Source organism: Rattus norvegicus, chromosome 8, assembly GCF_021556685.1.
Source record: "Rattus norvegicus strain SHRSP/BbbUtx chromosome 8, alternate assembly SHRSP_T2T, whole genome shotgun sequence".
Taxonomy (NCBI): Eukaryota; Metazoa; Chordata; class Mammalia; order Rodentia; family Muridae; genus Rattus; species Rattus norvegicus.
In genome coordinates, this window is record NC_141541.1 from 68854024 (window position 1) to 68872572 (window position 18549).

At 43.1% G+C, this 18549-nt stretch overlaps 1 protein-coding gene and 1 long non-coding RNA gene across 22 annotated transcripts in view; one reads left to right on the forward strand and one right to left on the reverse strand.

The window, feature by feature from the left end:
* Positions 1–14562, reverse strand: part of Lrrc49 (leucine rich repeat containing 49) — a 107256-nt gene extending 92694 nt beyond the window's left edge. For 2 of the 21 annotated variants that reach the window (XM_087561113.1, XM_087561100.1), the window contains exons 1-5: positions 14297–14562; positions 13631–13687; positions 11459–11546; positions 6630–6679; positions 3632–3835 (exon numbers count right to left, since the gene is read on the reverse strand). Coding sequence is in view for 8 of the 21 variants with exons in the window: in XM_087561100.1 (XP_087417226.1) it covers positions 3632–3835; positions 6630–6679; positions 11459–11491 (287 nt within the window). In the remaining 13 variants the exon portion in view is untranslated. 21 annotated transcript variants of the gene reach the window in all.
* On the forward strand, positions 14061–15107 carry LOC108351719 (uncharacterized). Its single transcript, XR_015627753.1, has 2 exons — positions 14061–14382; positions 14679–15107. It is a non-coding gene; the product is annotated as an uncharacterized LOC108351719 (long non-coding RNA).
* Positions 15108–18549: the final 3442 nt, after the last annotated feature.

Genomic DNA, 18549 nt, shown 5'->3' on the forward strand with positions numbered 1-18549 from the left:
CTGTTCTGACTAACAGGGGCCAAAAAAACATCCACAACACACAGCTGGAGATGCTCAGTCAGGTCCCTTCTGCTCTCCAGAGCTCAGGAATGCACCAGAGCTCTCCATAGGATGTCTCCATAGGATGTTCCAGCCAGGAGCACTGGCAGCCGCTTTTGGTATCAGAGGTATATGTTGTGGATACTTGAGGGACACCTGATCTTGGAGAGTGTAGCAAGTTTTCTTGTGACAACATTTCGCTTTAATTCAAATGTCCTAGGAGTTCAACAACTGTTTATCAGCGCCTCCTTCTGTGAAAATCAAAGTATAGCTTTCCAGAGCAAGCAAACAAAAGACTGAGGAGGAGGAAAAGAGGAGCAGGAGGAGGAGGAGGAAGAAGAGGAAGAGGAAGAGGAAGAGGAGAGGAAGAGGAGGAAGAGGAAGAAGAGGAAGAGGAGGAAGAGGAAGAGGAGAGGAAGAGGAGAAGGAGGAGGAAGAGGAAGAGGAGAAGAGGAAGAGGAGGAGGAGGAAGAGGAGGAGGAGGAGGAAGAGGGGAGGAAGAGGAGAGGAGGAAGAGGAGGAGGAAGAGGAAGAGGGGGAAGAGGAAGAGGAGAGGAGGAAGAGGAGGAGGAAGAGGAAGAGGGGGAAGAGGAAGAGGAGAGGAGGAAGAGGAGGAGGAGGAAGAGGAAGAGGAGAGGAGGAAGAGGAGGAGGAGGGGGGGAGGAAGAGGAGAGGAGGAAGAGGAGGAGGAGGAGGAGGGGAGGAAGAGGAGAGGAGGAAGAGGAAGAGGAAGAGGAAGAGGAGGAAGAAGAAGAGGAGAGGAGGAAGAAGAGGAGGAAGAAGAAGAGGGGAGGAAGAAAAGGAGGAGGAAGAGGAGGAGGAAGAAGAAGAGGGGAGGAAGAAGAGGAGAAAGAAGAGAAGGAAGAGGAGGAAGAGGAGGAGGAGGAGGAGGAAGAGGAGGAGGAGGCTCTATTAGATTGTTCCCATTGCAGCAAAGTAAGGACACAGCAGAGGGCATTAGGTTTCTCGGTGTAGGAAACCCCAAGAACCTCAGTAAGGCCAAAACTATGCTGTCTTCAGGGTCAAGATGAACATACTGTTTCTGAGAAACTGAGAAACGGATGGAAAGACTAGTGAGAAGGCATTCACTAAGGGCAACCAGACATCCAGAGAGTGTTTAAAATAAGAGGCGGGATCACAGATGTCTCTAGGAAATATCTTAACCTACGGATGAAAAGGGGGAGCCTCAGGCAGTGACACTGAAGAGTAAATATGAGCTCGACACCAATAACTCAGAGAAGCAGAAAGGAGCACTCTCTGTGGGAGCCAGCATGGAGCACCTGGAAAGGCAAGCCTTAAGGCCTCTCTCTGCACTTTGCTCAGAGAGCTGCCTGGAGACATACTCCTGCTGTGTGACTGTATGTACACACAACTGACCATGCCAGATCCACTCAGCTGCTCCATCTCCACATCTCTAAAAGGAAAGGGCATATGTCTGATGTCACTTTAAATTTTGATAGTCCATGGTTTATTAATTTCCCCAATTCTCTCAAACTATGTGAAACTTTTTCTTTTCTTTGTATGTTTAATTATGTGTTTATGTGTGTGAAGGGCAAGGAGGACAGGGCTCACAGAGGCCAGAAGAGGGCATCAGATCCCCTAAGGCTGGAGCTGGTTGAGGGCAGGCCTGAAGTGGATACTGGGACATGAACTTTGCTCTTCTGCCAGGATTTAATGCTCTTAATCACTGAGCCGGCTCTCTGGCCCCTCAAACTCTGTCATTTATACTTTAGTGGAATTAATAACACAACATTTGAACCAATAAGCTATACTAATAAAAACTTCAGAGAAACATCAGGGAAAATATGATCCTAAAATTCTGGGACATGACCTTGAGAATACAGAGCTAATAATAAAACATCTCCAAACACAGCACTTCGAATATTACATAATTTTGGCTAAAGTCAGAAAACTATAGAGGCTAGAAGGTCACACTGGCCTCTTCCTACCATTTTACCCAAGACCATAAAAAGACTCTGACCCACATCCTCTGGGAGGACTCATAAGACCCTTGGGCCAGATGAGTCCTGTCTATAAACAGAAAGCAGCAGGAGGGAACAGACACAGGAAAAGCGAGCACAGACAAGCCTCGCTGAGCTGTCCGGGCTCCCACAGGAACCACAGGCCTTGTCCAACTCCATCCCTCTAAGGCTGCCCACTACCCATCACACCTAAGAGGGTCAATGTGACTTTAACCCGCTTCTCTGGGCCTTCTTATCTGAAGACCATCAAGTCACAGAAAGTTAAACAAATGTACTAGGAACTTCTCTTATGAACTGTTCTTCTCATCAGGGTGTCACTAACTGTTAGACTCTGCTAATCCTTCTGCTAAGGTACTGAAAAGCTATTTGGTAAAACTGAATGAAGTCTTGAGTACCCGTAAGGCCACGAGTCAGGAATTGCATAGCTCCTGTCTGGCAAAGCTATAGGCAAGGATCCAGGGCAGCTGACACACAAGATGTGACAGTAAAACATACTGAGGGTTGGAGGGATGGCTCCACTTTAAAGTCACTTGCTGCTTTTGCAGGGGACCTGGGTTTGGTTCCCAATACCCACATCAGGCAACCCATGATGGCCTGCAATTCCAGCTCCAGGGCATCTAATGCCTTCTTCTGGCCTCCACAGACACTAGGCATACAGGGGTGCACAGATGTATGCTCAAGAAAACATACACACATGTACATAAAATCAAAAACAGAAACAAGTCTCTAAATAAAAGCATACAGTATCACAGAGTGACATACTCTGAAAAAGAGTCAAGCGCTGATCTAATAATCACAAAGTGAATGCCTCCCTCAGGCAAACACTAGCAAGAACAGCAGGTGAAACATACAGGCCTCAAGTGAGCACACAGGCTTAAAAGATACCCTAGGAAGTCATATAATCGAAGCCAGACTCTCCCATAACCTTTTAGTTAAGACATGGCACTGGACCATTGCAGCAGGCCTGCCACACTGAACCCCACAGAAGAGATCACGAAGGGATTTCAGTGCTAGAACTCAAACCCAGGCTCTCACGCATGTTAGGCCAGTGCTACCGCTGACTTCAACTGAGCTTTTCTCTAACAACGCCTATGGTGTTAACTCTGCTGTGACTTACCACCAGAATGGTAATCCATTCTAGGCTACAGGCAAGAACTGCTCCATAGCTTAGCGCTTAGGAGTGCTGCCGCCTCCACAAGCACGCGGAACTGAATCTGCATCACCAACACCCACGTAGAAAGCAGGGTGCAGCAGTGTCCACCAAAAGTGCTGCAGAAAAAGGAATATCCTGGGTGCTCACATGCTGGCCAATCTAGTGCCTCTCCATACCCCAAATGCAAGCTATATGTTCAGTGAGAGACTTGCCTCAAGAGAAAAGCGCAGAGTGACAGAGCAGGACACCAAAGGTTCTTCACCAGACTCTATATGCACTGTGAGCACCAGCACAGACATGTGCACATATATGAATATATTTACACATACACACACAAGCACATAAACATGAACACAGGCATACAGAGGTACAGTGCACATATACATACACCCCACGTACCCCCAGCACACACAACACAGGAATACCCACAGAGACAGAGAAACTGCTTTACAAATACCTGTTCTTCCCTAACAGGAGGACACGAAGGGATTTCAGAGTGGAAAGCCCACTAATTTCTTCAATCTGGTTATCATATAAGTCCAAGAATATTAGCCTCTGTAGATTAGAAATATTTTGGATCCGAGTTATAAAATTGTGCTGAAAGTTCAACAAACGAAGGTGCTCCTCCCCGTCGATGATAGGGCACACAGTCAACTTTTGTCTGGAAAAAATGCAAGGTCAGTCAGATTCTGAGTCAGCATCCTGCTTCCTCTGTCAAATACTGTTAAGTGGTGTTCATCTAGGCCTTGAGAGGGGAAGGGACTGGGGTGCAGAGAAGGCTCAGCTAAGAACACTTATTGCTCTTACGAGGACCCAGGTTCAGTTCAGCTCGTAACTGCCTGCGACTCTAATTCAAGGCATCCTAGCCCCCTTTTCTGACCTTCACAGGCTCAGGACTGCATTGGGGTACAGACATACACTCAGGCACACATGGATACACATGAAATCAATATTTTAAAAAGAAAAAGATGATCTGGACCACTTCTTGCCCCCCAGGGATGGGACCTAAATTTAATGGTGACTTATGCACACAAAAGAGGCCAATAGGCACTAACTAACCAGGAAGATTACTAGCATCCAGTCTAAACTCTCAGTGCCTTTTAAAACAAGTCTCTAATACTAATGATTTCACACGACATTGACATCAACAGGTTTCTAATGTAATTGTCTCCTATGGGAGAGGTTTAGGTGGTCAAACCATGTCACAAAAACAGAAAAAAAAATGCCTTTGGTTTCAGTCACTGATGTCATGGGAGCAAGACCCATACAGATAGGCTTCTTTTAGAGTCACTGCCTCCAGAATGTTCATGAGAGCAAGAAGAGGCCCTGTCATCTACAATGGAGGACATTCATAAAATATTCCACATGAAGCACCTTCATTGCAAGGCAACCCTACTGACGCTCTCCACAGAAAGCTGGATGCTGGGTTCAACTGTCCAACACTAGCTTTAACTCTGCAGAGCATTCATTCTTCTACAAGATGGAATGGAGACATTCTGAGTATGTCTAAGTGTGGTTAACAGCAAGCCTCTTCTATACAGACAGCTGCACTGCTTCTGTTGTGAAGCAAATAATAAGTTCATGGCCCACAGAGAACTCTACCCATCATAACACGGCCTAGGAGGCTCTACCCACACCACAAAGTGGTCCTGTGAGATTCTGCATGGAGACTAAAGGTTCTTCAAGGAAAATAGAGCTCTGTCTGCACATCAACAATATTAGCATGACTCATCAGAAACTGATGATGTTCAGTGAAAACCACATGGGTGGAAGCTTTGAAGAAAATAAATCAGAGTGCTATGAACACAGGCAGAATACAAGAGTGATCAGAATTCTTTTGCAATAAGGAAAAAGAATGGTTAGCATGAATGGATAAGGGACTATTAATGCTCACACGGATATGATATTTTTAAAGCAGACCCTTAAGCTGTGCACAGTGGTGTACTTTTAATCCCAGCATGTGGGAAGCAGAGGCAGGTGCACATCTAAATTTGAGATGACTGTGTCTACATACTGAGTCCTAAACCAACAATTGATACAGAGTGAGATCCTATCTCAGAGAGAGACCTTCAGAAAAGTAAAAACCATTGGGCAATAAAACCAGTTTTGTGTAGCTCATATTCAGAAACTATCCCATGCATTATACTCTCCCAAAGGACTTTTGCTGTGTAAACTGTAACTTGAATGACTACAAATACACTAGTGGAAATTTCTATCTTTGCTCTTAGCAAAACTTGAATTGTGCCACCCTTCTCGATCTTTCTGTCTCTCACAGTGAAAGCCATAACTCCAATCCTGGAGTCAGCTGTCACTAACATGGGAAAAGCACTTCCTGCCCTCCTTTCACAAACTGCTATGCCTTGAAATAAAGTTGCTTTTCCTTACCCCACGGATGCCCACCACTCCTTCAAAATGAGATAAGAAGCAATGGTGTAACGACCTCCAAGAGGGCCCTGCCACACCTATAAAAGCCTTAGGTTATGACCCCCTGCCCATTGTTAACATCTATATAGGACCATGATTTATCTGACTTCTGTTCCCTTCTTGGAGCTAATGGGTTTCCTTCCTGGTATTTCAGGCCTAGTTTTAATCAATGAGGGTCAAGAATTTCTTCTTAGGACTAGAATCTTCTCTCGAACACTCAGTCCCTGACCATAAATCCACACACTAAATGCAGAAATCACTAATGATACCCACTGGCTGTCAAGCAAGGTTTCCCAAGGTGATTCTTCACTGCTCGCCCAACTTTCTTGACTACACACATGACAGCTATGGCATCTAATGTCAAACAATATGAGACTGAGTTACTCTTCCTGCCTGTGTTTTTAAAGACTGAAGGGGAAGTTCCTATACAATCCTTCAAACATTAAAACTGAAGGCAGTATTTAGGATGGGATCTCAAAACCCACCTGCTTCCTAAAGCTGTCATGAGAGACATCGTTCTCAACTAGAGCTCTGCCTAGAGAACAGAGCTTTCCCCTGATACATGCAGGAGGGTCCATCCCATGTGTCTGCTGTACCATGCTATGGTCAGCTAGGGACAGCAGAAATGTTCTGTCTAAACCTCCACCCAATGAACCATTACAGATCTCTTCCTGGTTATAAAGAAGGTCATCAAACCTTAGATATTTGCCCCCTTGTACATCATTTTATCAAGAACCCACTTTATTCTAGGCTCTGTTCTAGGTGCCCAGGACACACACTTGAACAAAAAATCATCATTTATGAAACTTATATTCTAGGAGGCCACAGACAATAAACAAAAGTTAATATTAATATACTAAAGCAAGGAAAGTGCTAAGGTGGGAAAAACGCAGAGGAGGGGCATGTAAGTGTGGCAGGGACTGTGTCTGGGGAGAGGGTGACCACAGAAAGTCACCTTTGGGGTGACGACTTCTGAGGGAAGCAACAGGAGAGGTGGATATTGTGAAAAGGAGAAAAGAAATCGTCCTCACCTTTCTAGGGTCAGCCTGTCTGAGTAAAGAGTTTTCTCTTCAGAAGAACGCTGGAGAATAGGAAATGATGGCATTGATGAGCTCACCAGATTAATGTGATCACCTATTAAGAACGATACACAGATCACTTGATTAAGGCAAAGCTTAGCAGCTGGGAAACTAGAGGCACTGTTTATTTAGAGCTCTTCGGAGCCTACAAAAATCTTTTCTGCTATTTCCACAGCTTCTGTACTGGGAGCTGATTATTACTGTGGGGCTGTTGTCTTCTCAACACTAAGCTCTGTGCTCTGTGGGTGCCAAATAACTTTCCCTTGCCTTACAGGTCAGCGGAAAGATCCAGAAGTACTCTAGCGCTGTCTTTATCCCTTTACAATTTTGACTCCTGACACTACATGCCAACTACATGTTCCGCTATATGATAGCCCCTCATTACCAGATACATTGGGGCCAGCACTATGACAGCCCTGCCGGATTCTGGGCTTTGAAGGTGTCTGAATGGAAGAGTCTCCAAATGCTGACAAGGAGGTTGTGGCAGTTCTCATGTCCAGCCCACAGAGTTCTGTCACGTTAGTTGTGGATGAGATGCATGATGACTTATTACGAGGCGAAGGACTTATTACTCTTCCATCTCCTTCAAAATATCAAAGAGTTTATCACAAAGCTACATAATACATGACTTTGCTATAGGACATACACAGAAAGCAGTTTGGGGTAGCAGACGTAAACCTCACATCATCGGTTTCCTCCTTCTATGTAGGCAGCTACTATTACTAGGGAAGGCTGCACAGACTCCAAAGTGCGGATCCATAAATCTAGGACACTTTAGTTCGGATCCAGAGAGAATGTGACACTCCATGAAATCTATGGGCTGTTAGCAGGGTGTTTCTTAAAGTAAGAAGCTTTTCATCTTGGAGAACAAACTCGTATGAAATGCGTAGGCTGGAACAATGTGCAAAACACAGAAGGTAAACGGACTGCTGCAGAGGCAGCTTGGTGGTGAAGAGCACTGGCTGCTCCTACAGAGGACCCAGGTTTGATAGCCAGTAACCACATATGGCAGCTTACACCCATCCATTCTGGGGGATCCAATTCCCTTTTCTGGCCTCTACAGGCACTGCACGATTGTGGCAGACACACATGCAAGCACACATTCACACTCACATTTTTTTTCAGAGCTGAGGACCGAACCCAGGGTCTGAGCTCTTCCACTGAGCTAAATCCCCAACCCCCTCACATACATTTTAAAAATATTTATAACTGCTCTTTTAAAAAGAGCAGTATATAGTGCTTCAGAGTGTCTAGTTACTGGCTAATAGAGAACAGCGAAGACGAGTGTAAGCAGAGGTAGATACCAGGACACATTCAAGAGCTAGAAGTATATGGAATGGTCTGGAAGCGAAGATGAAAAGTTCCAAGAATGTCAATCCCAGAGTATATTTACCTTAATTTTCTCTGTATATAGAATCCACTGAAAGAGCAAGTGATAAAGAAGTCAGCGATGGGAGCAATAGGCAGGATGATAGAACCGAGGAGGCCACAGCATTCTGCTGCTTCAACCACCCAGTAAGAAGAAAAACAAGCCTAGAAGCTGACACTCCTACAGGAGGTCACTAACGATATGGTAATATCGGAAAATCAAGTCACACATGGTGTGGCTGTAAAGCAGTGGTGTTGGTATCAGCTGGCCTTTTCAGGTCTACAAGGTCAGGGCATCTCATTCTGTGCAGAAAACAATCAGTGCTCATATCTCCCTTTCCTGAGGTAACATGAAACATCAAGACAGCTAATTATGCTGCCCCAAGAGGTAAGCTTTAGAATCAACACTGTGCTCACCAATAAAACATCAAACGATAGAATGCGTGCAGGCAGGATCCCCACAGAAACCAGCACACTGATTTGGAGTCCAAAGCTGAGAGCAGCACAAGGATTAGCTCCAGCATAAAGATTAGCTGCCAAGGTCAGCGGAAGATGACAAAGGGAAACGGGGATAAAGGATCTCATTCTGTCTGATGAACAATTCACCAGGTTCTCTGAATTACTAGTAAAACTTCAAGGCAATCCAGGATATACCAGCAGATAAAAACTGTCCATGACTTGGAAAGCAGAGGAAAATATCAAACAATAAATTTCATTTACACTTTGTGAATGAAAGAATTCAATCTTACATGCTTCAGCTCCTCAGACATACAAATTTGTCAGTAGTTTCAGCTGCTAAGTTTACCATGGATGCAATATACACCAGATCATAAATGGCAAAAGACAAAAATGATGCTAAAAAGACCTTAAAGTCTACATACAAAAACGTGTGATGGGGCACATGGGAATCTTTGACCAGCCCTGTGTCTGTGCAGGTGGAAGCACTCACATGGAAACTGCCTGGAGGGCGGGACTTTCCAGAAGTGTTGATGCCAGTTTTCCATCATGCCTGCCCTAACATCCCCACCAGATCTGTATGCTCCTGAAAGCTGGGTCTTGTTTTACATCTCAGCAGAATTTAGACGCAGGAGGTAACCAGTAGATGAACTGCTTTTCTATTCTGTGGAACTATTTTGTGTTTTACTTCATTAAGAAAAGAAAATCAGAAATTCCTGCATTTTAGTATAAGTAGTGCCTCAAAGTGCCCAGAGACAAAATGGTCTACAGCCAGTAAGTTCTCATATATTGTAGAGTAGAGACTGTGGAGGGTTGTGTGAGAGGGTGGTCGTGTCTGCAGGGATAGCGCAGCACACTGTGGAGAGCATTGCCTCCTCCCGCCATGCACAGATTTTACATAATTACTTGAAGGACTTAATGAGATTTCAGTAGCATCACTGGAGTAGCCAGCTCTTACAAAGCCCTGTGGACACACCGATGCTCAGCAACCCCCCAACAGGCCTGAAGAATCAGGGCTTAGACAAACGAGTTCCTTTATTTTGACTGAGAGGGCCCTGGTCACATTGTGCTGATAGATTGTATGTGTTGTCTGAAATGGGATGTGGAGGACTAGATATACTGGCATAGCTGATCACACAGAGGCCAAACTTTGCCTGACAAGATTTAAATTTTTTTAAATCCTTGTAGACCTAAAATTTCCCCCCACCATGTATGTACTGGGTTGTAGAAAATTGAGTACAGAAGTCAAGATAATAACTACAATGTGTCTGGCTTTCTTTGCATAACACTGCCTAGAACATAGAAGGGGTGTGTTGGGAATGATCAAGTCCACATTTAAGACACATCAAAGGAATGTCTTGTCATGGAGAATAATTTTGAATGGAATCTTTTAAGTAAAAGCCAATTCAACTTTTCTCTGCCAAAATTTATTTTTATTTTGTACTTTATGGGTCATGAGTTTTATATACAAAACTCTGCCTCTACGGTTCACTAATTCAATACAACCACACTTTTCCTCACCAGCAAATATCTAGTAATGCTCTATCAATTATCATATAAATTAACACCAATCCTCTACTCTAATTCTAGAAAAACTGTGAAAAAGTAAGTTTCATTCAGAACTGAGGGAAAAATTAAGATGCTATTATGTAAAAATATAAAAAGTAATTTACGATGAAGACATACACTAACCTCTAGCTGAGAATTTGCAGGCTGGAATCTCAGTTCCCTGCTGAGAACAGTGGAGACAGCACAGGTACACTCTAGAAATGCACTTGGAGCCAAAGGAAAGAAGGAGACAGATATTTCCTGCACCACAGAACTAGAGTTATGCAGATGTCAATTCCAGGAATTGACAGTCTTGGGTGAGGATGAAGGAAAGAGAAAAGACTGGTAAGGTTATATGGGTCCAAGAGGAGGGCTCAGAGATGCTCCACAAAAAAAAAAATATAAAATAAAAACAAAACCACATACTAGTCAGTGTTCACACTACTCAGTACTGCCTTTGGTTCATACAGTAATGAAATGAACAACCAAAGGGCCTTCTTGTACAGACATCTAGACACAGCAAGCAAATCTACAGGACCAAAAAGCATGTGATGGGTGGGAGGCAGGGCAGAGAGAAGCAGGTGCTCCTGGAAGGTTGAGGAGGCGGCGCCATATCCAAGGACCCAGAACTGATCCACATGAGCACACACAAGTAACGAGCTCAACTAGGAGTCCGACGTTCTGAAGGAGACTTTACTTTGATTTTAGAAACATCTCTCAGAAGTACAACCACATCCTATTACCTACATCTGCCCAAGGGTGGTCCACAGGCTACATCGCCACTGCACCTGTCAGAATCAACTGTGGCACTATGGATGCACATCCACAAATACCACCCCACACCTACACAATCACAATGGGGAAGAGAAGGAGGCACTCAGAATCTGAGGTTTTAACAAACTCCCAAGAGAGTCACACCAAGATTAAGGATTCTGATGATGCAATGCTTATGTCTCTGTGACCATGTGACATTGTGGGAAGATGACAGTTTCTTTCTACTTCCAACTTTCCACTAGTTTCTTATTTTCAAATATTTGTCTTCCTATAGCCTCTATCTTACTAATTAGCCACTATTTTTATCCCTAATATATGATCAGCACATTCCTTTCCACTTACTTTCAAACTAAAATAAGGGGGGGGATTGTTGTTTTTTGTTTGTTCGTTTGCTTGTTTATGCATTGGAATGTGTATGTGTGGTGTGTGTGAGTGTGGCTGTGGGTGTGTCTGTCTGTCTGTCTATATGTATAGATCTATATTGCCGATTCTGATTTAAACAATCAGCAAACCAATTTTGTAACCAACTGAACTATTTCATTTTGTAATTCAGATTTCTTGGGTTCTACTCATACAACAATATTAAATGATACTGTTCAAAGAAAACGAATCTACTCTCTGCTAACTGATAGTACCTTGTCTACTTGAGTAGTTTCTCTCCAGGTCATGCTGTAACAGTCTACCAGGAAATGATGGTGTTTCTCTATTAAGCTTGAATTCAACCTGAAAAACAGTATTTAAGAAAATATATTGATAGGAAGAAACTAACAGTCAGAAATACACTTTATTATAAAATAACAGATAAAATGTACTTTAAAAAAAAAAAAAGGATGAGCCCAGAAGGGTCACATATCTGATTCCATGTATATGAACTGCCCACAGCTGAGAAATTCATAGTCAGAAAGCATATTTGTGGTTTCCGAGAGTTAAGATAGTGAGGAGCAGGGAACAACTGTGTAGTGGAGAGTATGTCTGGACTGATGAAATGTTCTAGCTCTAACCAGAGGAGATGGTCTTGCAACACTGTGAAAGTACTTAATACCACTGAGTTGTAAACTTTAAAATGGGCAACATTGGAATTTGCATGGGAGGTATAATTTTTCCAAACATACAATTAAAGTCAGTCACACAAGATCAGATTAAAATACTCCAAACTCTCCACAAATACAATTTGGCCACAAACACAATGGCTGAAAGAATTATTTGCTCAATAAAAAAAGAAATGCAAACAATGAAAGCTAAGTGCAACTCTTGATTTTTTTAAAAACCCTTCACATGTCAAATTGTAACATAATAAAATTGCATATTTAAGATTTTTAACTCTTTTTTATAATTTTTCATGGCAGAACTGAAAAGCCCAAACAGAATGACCTCTTATGATTAGCCATTAAAACCTTAAAAATCCATCTTCAAAGACTTACGAGGCTTCTCACTCACCCACCCTATCACAGCAGTATTTGCATTATATCATCATGAACACATGTCTACACACAAGAACGGGGATCAAACAGCACCCTGAAAACCACAGCAATCCTAAAAGCACTGGCACGGGAGAAAAAGACCCAACTGGCAAAGGCAGGTAGGAAGGTTTTACATGCAATCTGTTATGCCTGCTTCTAATAAGAAATACATTTCCATTAATTCAACTGTTATTGGAGATGACCAAGTGATGAGGCCAGGGGGGTCACAGAAGAAAATGTCGGCTATTTTCACATCCAAATGTAACTAGTCAGCTGCAGCCTCTTAATTAGTGGTCCCTTCTATTCAAACCTTCACCAGCCTGCGTTTATTGTCTTCCTGCTTCTGTCCATAAACTCTGGCCTTTATACTACACAGTTCTTCCAGTGACGTCCACGTTTAGGGAACGTTTTACGGAACAATGAACTGTGATGGTTGAGAAGGTACACATTATTTAAAGGGAGAAGTGTATTGTGTACGGATAAAACAGGGAGGGGAGTGGGCATTCATGAGTGCTGAGGTGAGGCAGGAAAGAAAAAAAATGTATCTCAAAAACTAAATGAAAAGCCGGAGACTTTGGAAATTACTAAGATATTACAAGCAAATGGTCTAGGTGTAGAAAAAAGGTTCAGTGGTTAAGACCACGGCTGATCTTCCATAGGACCTGAGTTGGTTGCTAGTACCCATGACAGGTGTCTCACAACTGCTTGTAACACCAGCTCCAGGGGATCTGACACCTTCCTCTGGCCTCCACAGAGACACAGAGACCGACACACAGACACACCCACGCAGACACACACCAACTCAAACAGGTAAGAATCAAACACTCGATATATTATAAAAACACTGAGACAACACTTCCCCTGCTAAGCTAGTTTTTCTTCTGATTTGAAATGGGTCACAAAGTGAAATCCTCCAAAAATGTCACATTTTATCTTTCCAGAGATGCCACCATTAGAATGACACCTTCATTTTACCTATGTCTAAGAAATAAAAGCATTTCTCAACTAAATTATTTTAAGAAATACCTTCACCAGAAATGTTTAGATGTAAAGGAAGGGGACTCTTGTAATGAAATGGCCTAAATTGATACAAGAAGGATGATTTGGCTTTATGAAAGTAGGCAGAAAGTAAAGTCAGCTTTATATTGAAGACCAAAATAGATACATTCAACCCCCAAGTCAGAAACTATTTTTAAAACATGCAATTGGGGTTGGGAATTTAGCTCAGTGGTAGAGCTGGGTTCGGTCCCCAGCTCCGAAAAAAGGAAAAAAAAAACCATGCAATTATTTGTGTAGACTATCTGACAATTGATTTTCAACTTAAATACAAATCTTCTTAAATCTTACTTTGTTTTTGTCAGAAAGTGACGACGTTTGAATAACCAGATGAAGTCCACAGTTCACCTGAAATGTAAAAGTTAAATTATAAAATGTATTCTTAATACCCACACACCATAATGTAAAGACATTATAAAAATCAGAACGCAGTCAAATATTCCATATTTCTTTGCTTTTCTGGTAAATAACCATTTTCTGAAGATTTGTAAAATCATGTCTAAGAATCAAATGCTTTCATTGATTTATTTTTCAAAATGTCGGAAGCACCAATTTCACCCACCTTGTACCTCAGGCTTTGGAGCCCTGACATTTCTCTTGCCAGTCAGTATATCAGTGTTTGAATAAAGGAGGTGGGAGTGTCTAAGAACAGGTTCCTTTCTCAATTGAAAAAAGAAAGGGGGGTGGGGAATAACTAAAGGAATCCCAGTGTTTGCCTAGCAAACCAGCTCCACCTTCTGGGGAGCTCAGACCCTGGGCAAGATTTTAAACACCCATCATACAATATTCAAAAACTCTGAAAGTGCTTTGGACTAATCCAGGAAACCCTAGCCTCAATGAGACAATAGCTTGAATAGCCCCGTTCGCAGTAATGCAGCCCATCACCTAGGACAAAGACGCCAGTCAGAGAGGACAAGACTACTGGAAAGGAAGAAAAATCAGGAAGGCCCAACTCACGTTGTTTGCAGCCCGGCCAGAAACGGAGCGGTATTTCCCGGGAATCATGGCAGGAAACAGTCCAGGATGTTCGATCCTCCTTCGAGGTAATGCAACAGCTAAGATTCAAAGAGACCAAAAGGGGTCATCTCCCAGGCAACCTGTTCAGGGGTTACCATAGAAACCACCATTTCCGGTCTGGTCCTCGCCCCAGATCTGTGGGCCGTCCGGGTGGCTAGCCTCAGGGATTATCTGTGGGACCCGATGCGTCAGCACTTCCTTGTTCTGGCTCTTTTCGGGCCGCGTGAAAACAGCGGGTGGATCCGGAGGAGGATAAGATGGGGAAGAGGGTGGACACATCGGTGGCTATGGCAACCCTGACTTCCGGTCCTTTCCTCTTTAGGACCCGCCTCAACTCTGCCCGCGGGAAGTTTGATTCCTTCTACCTGCGGGTGTTTTCTTGGAAAAATACCCAGAATCTTCCCATTTAGTTTGGCACTTCCACTGAGCCGAAGCAAGGAAGGATAAAGCCTGACCTGGAGACAATGAAGGAGAAGCCTGCTTTCCTGAGGCCACTGCAGAGGGACCGAGTGCGCTTGACATAGGAGTCCCTACCGACAGCTCCAAGACTGTCGACATGTCAAAAAATGACTGAGAAAGAAAGCTGTGAAGCTACTACTGAAGACAAGTCTTGCTAATAATCCCTTCCCTTACCTTAGCTTCTTTTGATTGATACTTGCTGCCTTCATGTTCATGTTTCTGGCGAGCTAAACTTCCCGTCATCTCCTTGCTGCATACCTTTCTAACCCCCAATAAACACTGATTACATTTACCTTGTATTCCATTACCACTACTTGCTCTCTTAAGACTTCCAAACCTTCTTTGGGACAGTCAAGCTTCCGCCCCATTATGTAAACAAAGGCTCCATGACTGTACAGAAGAAATGTTTAGTTCTAAATCTGAGGAAAGTTTGCCAAGAAGTCAAGTGGTCTATAACCGACATTTTGGTTTTGAATTGTGAGAGGTATAGAATGGCAAGGCTGAAGGCAACCTTGTTTCTCAACTAGTCCAAACCCATGCATTTCACACGAGGAGGCTCATCCAAAAGTTAATTTCTTCAGGGGCCTGGAATTCTTATTATAGCTCCAATCACCAGAACAATGTTCTTTCTGTAATACTGACCTGTTTCTCACATCTGGATGGATGCCTTAGACCCTTTGTTTAGTCATATTCTATCATCATTTGGAATACAAACATATAATTTTTAGGTCAAAATTATGAACATAGCTTACACATACTTGCATGATTTTGTCCTTTCCCTACCACACCTATTCTGTTTAATACCACTGTCCCAAAGAGTTTATACATGTAATGTTGACCTTAGATTTTGGTTCCTCTATATTCCTTTCTTTTGAGACTGCTCACCTGTTTCAGACAGTAATTCCTTTCCCATTTTCTGGCACCATCAACAAAGTCTGTCCCCTTTTTTTAAAGCAATCAACTCAAGTATAGTTTCTTCTGATCTCTGACTTACATATTATCTTTTAAAAAGGATTTCTCTTTATGTGTGGGGGTAGGTTTGTGGGTGTTAGCTAAGGCAAGAAAATCATGGTGGTTACAAGAATGGACTTAGTGGCCAACTCCCAGGTTTCACTTATGGTTCTGCCAATAATTAAACATGCTTCCTTACCTTCCTGTGCCCAGGTTCCTCATCTTTGATGTAAAGATATTATCACATCTCTGCCATAGCCTTTCAAGAGCTGTAGAGTGTTAACTACTTAAAGTAATGTCTGATGCAAATACTTACCATATTAAGCAAGCCTTGGCCCATATATTTTGCTTCTGAAGCCTGTGTTCAGCCTGTCCTCTCTTCACAAACTCACTTTCAGGCAATGTTTTGAATGCTAAAAACCCAGAAGCTCACAGAGACACAGATGTGGTGCTGAGCTGAAGCATGGGGGAAGAACTGGGCAGGCAAGTCAGCAGTATGGAGTTGCATGCGAATGTGGAAGTTAGTTCCTGCTTGTTGAAGCTGAAGTTTAGGGAAGCTATCTGATATAATCTTTGATTGCCGTGCTCTCAGCAAGTCAATTGGCCCATCTGTCTGTCAGTTTGACTAGATCTATAATCAACTAAAATGGTTGCCATTAGGAACTCCTTTAAGAAATGTCCTTGGTCAGATCATTTGAAGCAGTAAAAGCCCACCCTCATTGTAAGTGGCACCTATGGGTGGCAGCTTGGGTGAAAGGAGATGGAAAGTGGAAACATTCTTTCTGCCTGCTTGCCTTTTTTCCTGGAGAGTTCATCTGTCTTATTGCATTTCTTACCCAGTTACAGAACAAGCTTCTTTGAGTTTCCAACACGGTCTGAAGACCAGCAACTATCCAGGAATAGTCTTGGCCTTAAGTGCCAGATTGGGACTGCAGAGACAGCCAGCCTTGCAGACTGAGAAACTAGCAGATTCTTAACCGCTCTGTTGTTGTGAGATGACCATTGTTGAACTACGCAAACCACATCCTATAATCCAATCTAAGAAATCACTTTTTAGTACGTATTGAGTATCAGTCTGTTCCTTATAGAACCCTGACTAAGACACCAGCCTTCCTGTTGCTGGCAAACCCAAGGCCACTCTTCTTCATAAGTGGTTCAGTAATGAAGCTAGAAACTCCTGCTTAGTGCTGGGTTTCTCTAGAGTAATTGGATCCTAATGGCCCTGCCAGCTCCCTATGGGAAGGAACAACTAGTCACTGACTACCGTGTTTTCTTGATGTGTTCTAGCAGATACTCAGCTAATACCTGTTAATGATAGAGGTGTTGAGTGACTTTAAGGCTCCAGACATTTCAAATCTTCCTGATGCTTTCTGAAGGAAATCCTGCCAATCACAGACTCATTCCTTTTGTGTATGTGCCCATTCTTTCCATTTCCCAGCTCCCCTGGAAAGGTTAGAGTTGAAAGGACCTTGCAAAACCATCCGGTCAGAATGCTTCATTCTGTCGATGAGAAAATGCAGTGAAGTGGTTTCCAACACTCACACAAATGTTTGTTTAGTGACAGACAATATAAGAATTTCCCTTAGCTCATGGACTTAAAAATATTTATGCAGAGTTAGATGGATGAGCCATTAAAGGCACTTGGTGCCAAGTCTGGTGACTTGAGTTCAATCCCCAGGACCCACAAAGAAGATGGAAAGAGCTGACTCCCTCAAGTTGTCTTTGACCCCCACATGTACATTATGTCATATGTGTGTATGTGTGTACACATACAAAAAAGTAATAACTTAAATTAAAAAAATGTTTAACTGCTTCAGGTGACTACCTGTCCTTTGTTTCCTCCAGGTCATGTTCTCAAGCTTAATGTGGTGGTTTGAATATGTTTGGCCCAGGGAGTGACACTATTAGGTGTTGCCTTGTTGGAGTAAATGTGGCCTTGTTAGAGGAAACGTGTCATGGTGGGGATGGGCTTGGAGACCCTCTTCCTAGCCCCCTAGAAGAGAGTCTTCTGACCGCCTTTGGAACAAAATGTAGAACTTTCAGCTCCTCCAGCCCCATGTCTGCCCGGATGCTGCCATGCTCCCACCTTGATGATAATGGACTGAACCTCTGGACCTGTAAGCCAGCCTGAATTAAATGTTGTCCTTTATAAGAGATGCCTTGATCATGGTGTCTCTTCACAACAATGGAAGCCCTAACTGAGACAGTCTCCAAGCCTACCCCTACAGTGACACACTTTCTCCAGCAAGGCAACACCTCCCAATAGTGCCACTCCCTAGACTAAGCAAATCCAATTACTACTTTCCTCTCCCCCTTGTCATAGCCCTCATCTTCCTATTCTACCGTGAAACATTCGGTTAATCATTTTGAGTGTATACGGCATTTTACTTCAGTGATGCAATAGTAGACTATAATTGTGAAATAAAATTGGGTCTCGTAGGGAGGGACCTGGGAAAATGACACAGCAGGTGAAAGGTTTTGCTGCTCTTGCAGAGGCCCCAGGTTGGATTCCTTGGACCCAAGTCCATCGGCCAGCAAATGGCTGAGACTCCCACTTCTGGCCCCCACCAGCATCTGAACATATAGAAAGCAGGCACATTTCCATACACCCAAATAAAATAAATGAGAATATTTTTAATTGCGTCAATTGCAGATGCTAACTTAAATCCAACTTGATAAGATGTTTTTAGCCTGAATGTTTTCTCTCATGGCTTCTGGAATCTCTTTAAGAAAGAAAAATGTCCCCAATTCTCTCTGTGTTCTACAATTTTAGATCCAAATCA